General features: G+C 37.4%; 1 protein-coding gene and 1 pseudogene across 1 annotated transcript; one reads left to right on the top strand and one right to left on the bottom strand.

The window, feature by feature from the left end:
• On the top strand, positions 1583-2946 carry LOC104700881 (annotated as a pseudogene).
• On the bottom strand, positions 3019-7030 carry LOC104700879 (cationic amino acid transporter 2, vacuolar). Its single transcript, XM_010416483.2, has 14 exons — positions 6865-7030; positions 6514-6715; positions 6340-6424; positions 5727-5867; positions 5508-5626; positions 5333-5429; positions 5045-5217; positions 4886-4952; positions 4553-4711; positions 4205-4457; positions 4015-4120; positions 3783-3895; positions 3597-3672; positions 3019-3336 (listed from the first exon to the last, which is right to left on the bottom strand). Exons 1-14 carry the CDS (start codon positions 7028-7030, stop codon positions 3180-3182), a joined length of 1914 nt encoding a protein of 637 aa, XP_010414785.1. The 3' UTR covers positions 3019-3179.

Below are 7238 nucleotides of genomic sequence, written 5' to 3'. Positions count from 1 at the left end.
TAATCTCTCTTTCTCTATTCTAAGCAGTTGTTACTTGATCGATCATCTCTCAGTATGAACTCGAAAACAAGGGCGACTTAGACGGAAACGAACAAGACAACGACGACGAAGAGATAGAGAGCGAAAGAGGATAGCGAGCGAGTATGGGGAGAGATGGCGACGAGAGAGTAGAGAAAGACAGAGTATCGCCGGCGGAATTAGGATTCGGCGACTAGAGAGAGAGAGTTTTTTTTTTCGGGTTGTGATCAATAAAAACTGTTCAGTTTTCCTCTTTTTTGATATAAAGAAGAAATTGTGGATTCTGGAAAAAAAATGTATAGTGATGTGGATTATGGAAGACGATGTGTATTTTAATTTGCTGATGTGTATTTTTTTTATTTTTCTAATCAAAATCGAAAAAATAAACCTAAAAGTTAAATTGTAATTACACCCAGAACACTAAATATTTAAGCAATTTTTTAAAAAAAATTAAATATCAGGAATAAACCAATTTTTGGAGTACATGTCACTAATTCCTTCTTTGTATATTGGGAGAGTTTTCTCTGTTGGCCGCTCTTATTGTGTCATTATGATAAAATCTCAAATTTGTTGCTATGAGTGTACAAAGAAGGATTCCTTATTATACAATCTTTTTTTGGATTCTTATTAAAGTATGTGTATACTATAATTCTAATAATTACTTTAACAATCAAATGTAGTAAAAATGGGAGAAAAGTTACAAAGAATCCTTGTGATTTTGTAAAGCAATTATAAAGATCAATATGCTTTTTGAAATAAAATTATAAAGAATCATTGTACGTTGTTTGTTTACAGAAAAAAAAAAGAGAAAATAATAAGGGGGAGGTATTGGTTTAGGATTTAGAAAGATTTTTAATGACTTTATGTTCTTGCTGATTGTTAGAATCATAGAAAATTGAAAGTTAAAAATGAAGGATTCTAAGAGATTGTTTAGGAAGTTTTTTAAAATCTTGATGATTTGTTTTTTCTAATCTTGTAAAATCTTTCTATTTGATGAAAGAGTTTTCATGACTTTTGTTATGAAGGAAATGATATAAAATCCTAAACCAATAACATAAAATTTGAATTCATTAACAATCCAAGATTCTTTTGTTTTACTTGAATAACATAAAACTTTTAATGACTTTATAAAACTCTTAATCCAATAACACTAGATTTATCAAGATTTTAGATAACTTTTTACAAATCCACAACCAATAACACCAAATTTTTAAAGAGTTTTTAAAAGTCTTGATTGAATAACAACATATTTTACCTAACTTTTAAAGTCATTAAAATTCTTTCTAAATCCTAAACCAATACCTCCCCCTAAGAGTGTTTGAGAATTAGGGTAAAACACAAGGGCTATTATATAGAATTCGATTTCCATATATTTTCATAATTATAATTTCCTTTTTTATTTGTTGTCGGCGGGTTGGGTGTTTTATTAAAAGGCAATTTTAAGCCATCGTTTTACGGATTGTCTGAAAACACTTTAGGGTTTTATAAGTCTCTCTTTCTCTAATCTCTCTCGATTGAGCTTTGGTCGTCTAGATTTCGATTATCGTATATCATCTCTCTCAGTATGGATTTCGAGGCGTCAAGGAGATACTCGCAGTCAAGGAATTTTGGAGGAGTCAAGAGACAGCCGCAAGCTTTCGCAGCAGATGTAGTTCCGAGAAGACCTTATTCCCCTTATGACAATACAATGAAGAAACAAGGTCCAACTAAGTTGTCAAGGAATCTGGTTTGGACGTCAAAAGAGTACAAAGTGACAGAAGGAAACAGGCCAAGTAAGAATGATCAAGCCGATAATGGGTCAACGAAAACAAAATCACCAGTTTTAGGCAGAGGATGTTCTGTGTCGTCGAACCAGCCGAGAAAAATTGCTATTTCAGACACCAAAAAGAGTGTATGTTGTAAGTTTTGGAAAGCTGGAAACTGCATAAGGGGTGAGCAGTGCCAGTTCTTACACTCTTGGTCTTGTTTCCCTGGATTGGCCATGGTAGCTTCGCTTGAAGGACACAAGAATGATATAAAGGGGAGCCCTCCCTCAGGGTTCAGATAAACTCTTTTCAGTCAGTAGCGATGATACATTGCGGATTTGGGACTGCCATACTGGTCAGTGTGTACATACCATCAACCTCCAGGCTGAGGCTGCGGCAGGTTCCCTAATCAGTGAAGGCTCATGGGTTTTCCTTGGCTTGCGTAACGCTGTAAAGGCTTTTTAATGTTCAAACCAGTAAAGATTTGCATCTTGACGGGGTGGTTGCAGGTCAGGTTCATGCAATGACTGTTGCTAATGGAATGCTTTTTGCTGGAACAAGTTCTGGCACTATATCAGTCTGGAAAGCTAATACTGACTCTGATGTGTCTGATCCTTTCAAGTACCTCACATCTCTCGAGGGACATCATAGTAGTGAAGTCACTTGTTTTGTTGTTGGAGGTCAACTACTATACTCTGGTTCTGTCGATAAAACAATAAAGGTGTGGGATCTCAACACCCTGCAATGTGTAACGACACTGAAGCAACATACCGACACTGTCACGTCACTCTTATGCTGGGACAAGTGTCTGATCTCGTCTTCCTTGGATGGGACCATAAAAGTTTGGGCTTTTTCTGAGAATGGAAGCTTGGAAGTTACTCATACACGCAGACAAGAACAGAGTGTTCATGCTCTCTGTGGGGTGCACGATGCAGAGGCCAAACCCATCATATTCTGCTCTTACCAAAGTGGAACTGTTGGCATTTACGACCTACCATCTTTTGAAGAAAGAGGAAAGATGTTCTCTACGCACACGATCAGCACACTCACAATTGGTCCTGGAGGATTGCTATTTAGTGGTGACAAGACTGGGAACTTGCGCGTGTGGAGCTTAGCTGCTGGCACCAAAGTTTAGTCATTTTCGACATATGAATTATGATCTCTTTTGTAATATGACTCAAAGATTAAGTACTGTTTGTCAAATTATTTGTAAGAAAAAGTGCATGAATTGAAACTTGAGTATAGTGTTTTCCGATTATGAATTCATGATTGCTGATATATATATATATATATATATATATTATTTACAAAGAGTCCATGGACGGAACTTTAGCTCACAAATACTATTATGGCATTCTTGATATTACACAGCTGCTTATATGTTACATATATTAACCAACGAGATGCTTTCTCAGACTATGCCAAAGAACCTTCATGTTCGCGATATATCTCCTCCGCATGAGCTGTAGTTACATAAACTGCATTGGCGAGCGAGCTGTGTTTTCGGCCATAGAGAACATACACAATCACTCCAATCAGCAGCCACACGGATACACGAGCCCATGTCGCAGATCTGTCATGTTAGCAGCTCAATAGATTAGAGGAAACAGTTGACCAAAGATAAAAAAAAACACCAACTATGACCAAAGGACACATAAACTTTTGTTCTTTTCTTCCATCTACAGAAACAAAATTTCTCAAACTATATGTTTTTTAACAGAAACAGTTGGTAAAACGGTGTCCTGAAGTTAGATTCCATTAATAAATCTAGCTGTAGAAACAAGCACAGATAAAATGGTAAATGAAGGCGCAAGTGAGTGAAGAGATACTAACCCAAGTTTAACCAAAAGGTACATGTTGATGAGAATGCATATGATCGGCAGAAGGGGAATAAACGGGCACATGTAACCTATTCAAATAGGAATTTCAAAACAGTTTTGTATTACACACAAGACATATAAGGACTAAAGGTTTAGTGTGCAGTACATATTGTTTACCAAATCAATTATATAGAATTACCTCCAGAATGTCCAAAAGTGTGCCTGGCATCATCCTGATCTATAGAACTCAGAGCAACCAAACCGGCAAGGAGGAGACTTCCACCAATACCACACAACGAATATCTAAGAAGCCTATTAACCATTTGAAATATCAGAAAAAGACAGAGCTATGACGATATGATAAACAATAAACGTTTTGAGGAAAAAGACAATGCTTAAAAGTTAAAATAGACAATGATGAACTAACTAACCCTTGGAAGCTCACGCTTGATGCCGCATAACTTAAAAGGAAGGCCCCAATACAGGTGAACATAATGCTCCATCCAGCGACCATCCTTCTGTTTTCTTCGCTGACCCCTGCAAAATCATTGACTAATGTGACGTTGTGCTAAAACATGTATGTTCCCCATAAAAAGAGCTGAGCTTCTTGATGTAACTTACAACACCCTAGAGCTTCTTGATTCTTGATAACCGGGAAATCGACGGACGCATCACTTTTGCTAATTAAAGGTTGTTGACTGCTATTGGAAGTGCCTGCATGACCGGATGACTTTGTTTCACCACATAAGAAGGAAACAGAATCAATCCTCTCTTGAAGAGATGACGGAATAGGTAGCTCATCTGGAGGAACATATCTGAGTATCAACACTGATACGGCCACCATTGTAAATGCCAAAAGCGTCCCAACACTCACCTGCACCATGAGAAGCCCTCAAATACTTAATAACAGGGCATATGGCAAAAACGTTCCGGAAACCAGGTATTAAAAAGGAAAACAAACTGTCTTACCATCCCTGCAAGCTGCGACACATCCATAAAGAACGATAAGGTTGCAGCACACAACCCAGTTGCCACGGTTGCTTTAACCGGAACCTGTGTGTGTCTATTAACGTCTGAAAAAATAGAAGGCAGCAGACCATCCCTAGCCATTGCCATCAGAATTCGTGGCTGGAAAATGAAAATAGTCATATTACGTAACAAGTACTAACAAGCACACACCAATGAAAAACACCTAGAATTTTCTGACATTTAATTGTAAATTGTGGACTCGAGAATTGATTTTTTTTCTGTCGTGTGTATATCTAACATCGCCTGTTGTTGATATGTGTAGAGAAACTTTACCTGAGGGAGAAGGGCACCCATTAAACCTGAGCATAGAGCCATGACAGCTCCTAAAGTTATTAAGTATCTACATCAAATTCCCAAATAGAAACGATCAATCTCATAAACATGCCTAAGAAGGATAAAACACAGACTGTATCTTAAGTGATCAATGCTTACACAGCCCATTGCATGTCATGACTAGCGAATGCAGAGGATATCGGAGTGTCAGGATCCATGGCATAGTAAGGAATTAAACCAACAATTACAATGGAGACCATCATGTAGAGAGAACAGCAGAGCAAGAGAGCAAGACCAATACCAATCGGTAAATCCCGTTGGGGATTTTTCACCTGCATATAGCATTTTCAGTACCTTGTAAGTGCTTGAAAGGGTGCTTACAAGCAAAGTTATAACAAGCCTCTAAAGAACATAAACTTGCAAGAAGAGCATGGCTCCAAAATTTACCTCCTCTGCCGTACTTGCAACCGAATCAAACCCAATAAATGCAAAAAAGACTGTAGCAGAACCAGCAAACATTCCATCCACTCCGAATGGAAAGAACCTAAAAACACAAATGATTTATAATTTTTAACGTTTCTTAAACTCTGATGGCTCAAGTCATTATGAATGCTCATCTTACCCTGTCGGAAGTTCATAACCAGCCCAGCCTGTCTTGAAGCCCAGATAACTGCCAGCTACTATGACAAATAACAAGACACACACATTGATTGCAGTTACAATTCCCTGAGCAAATGTGCTCTGCATAAAAGATATATGCATATATGAGAATACAATTCCAATTTCCAACGAAGTTGAAATTTATCCTGATGTCGGGATCAAAATCATATAAAGCTTGTACCTCTTTTATTCCCATGCACAAAAGGCCAGTAACAACGAACACAAGTACAGCAGCGCATGGATCAACAACAACATCAAGGCCTGGTATCTGATGACGCGCTAAAATTGCAGGCAAACCATCTTCACCACCAAAAATCAGTGCCTGCAAAAATATGTTTAATACCCATAAACCTTTAGCGACATACAATTATTGATGCTAAGAGAACATGAATGTGAAAGGAGATAAAATCTTCCTTATGTTTTTTGTTTTTATTCCATAACTCCAGCTATATAGGAAGAATCCATGAGAGAGGAAACATTGATAGTCCCCACACAATATTCACGTTATGTAATGTGACTAATGTCCCTTAACTAATAGAACACATCGAACAAGATAGATATCCACACACACAAACACACACACAAAAAAAAAAAAAAAGAGGATTTTAATAAATAGCTCATCAAGAAAGGGCTTCATGACAAGAAAACAGACAATTTAAAGAATACACCACAAATCGAACTACCAGTGCAAACTATCACTATCAGCAATGTCACACACTAAACAAAGGAATTCAAGTACATTACACATATTGTAAAATGGGACTGAGAGGAGTACACGACAATAAGTTCCTGACCAGATTCGGAGATATGCCGCGGGCAATAGCTGCCCCACCAATCGTGTATTCCAGAATTAACGCCCAACCGATTATCCACGCAGCACTTGATAAAGGACAACATAAGAATAACATATATAAGACCAAAAAAAAAAAGCCTTGATAGAATTAAGTAGGGTAGTAAGCATTAATTACCCTTCACCAACACAAATGTAGGAATAGTGATAGGCACTCCCAGCTGAAGGACAACGACTAGAGAGTTCAGCATAACAAAACGCAGAAAGACCAGCAGCAATCCCAGCAATAAGAAAAGACAAAGCTAGAGATGGTCCTGAATACTCTCTCGCTACTGTTCCTACAAGTATATAAACTCCAGCTCCTATTGTTGCTCCAACACCTATATAAATTATATGGATTTCACAATTAGAAAAAAAAAAAAAAAACGAAACTTTATCAATTGAGCAGACAAAAAAAATCAAAACTTTTTGAGTGTTGATAAGGAAACCCAGAAACAAAAACCCTAGAAATTAGAAAGAAAGGGGTTACCAATAGCAACGAGGTGAGGAACAGTGAGGGCTTTAGCGAGTTGATGAGGACCATTATGAGATTGTTGACCATTAGCAGAGTCGACTTGTTTCCTTCTCACCAAACTCCTAACGTAACCCCATGAATGCCCACCTCCTTCCTTTTGCGTATCCACCAAAAAACCCATCAATCAAAATTCAAAACCCTCCCCCCCAAAAAATGATAATCTAATCTTTATACAGACGAAGAAGAAAATGAAATTCAAATATCTGCCCGCTCGTTGTTCCCTGAGATTATTTTTTTTTAAAAGATTATTTTTTTTTGTTGTTGTTGGTGGCGATGACAACACCAACGAGAAACGAAGAAGCGGGCAGAGATTTTTTTTTTTTTTTTTT

This window comes from Camelina sativa, chromosome 7, assembly GCF_000633955.1.
Source record: "Camelina sativa cultivar DH55 chromosome 7, Cs, whole genome shotgun sequence".
Lineage (NCBI taxonomy): Eukaryota > Viridiplantae > Streptophyta > Magnoliopsida > Brassicales > Brassicaceae > Camelina > Camelina sativa.
Note: the sequence above shows the minus strand (reverse complement) of the source record. Positions and strands in the feature narration are given on the sequence as shown.

What these genes read in the sequence shown, in the direction of transcription:
- LOC104700879 (XM_010416483.2), bottom strand. Translation starts at nt 7,030, where the DNA reads ATGGGTTTTTTGGTGGATACGCAAAAGGAAGGAGGTGGGCATTCATGG. An exon ending in TCAAGAAGCTCTAGGGTGTT is followed by an intron (nt 4,121 to 4,204) that starts GTAAGTTACATC and finishes ATGATTTTGCAG; the next exon opens with GGGTCAGCGAAGAAAACAGA. An exon ending in CACTTTTGGACATTCTGGAG is followed by an intron (nt 3,673 to 3,782) that starts GTAATTCTATAT and finishes CTATTTGAATAG; the next exon opens with GTTACATGTGCCCGTTTATT.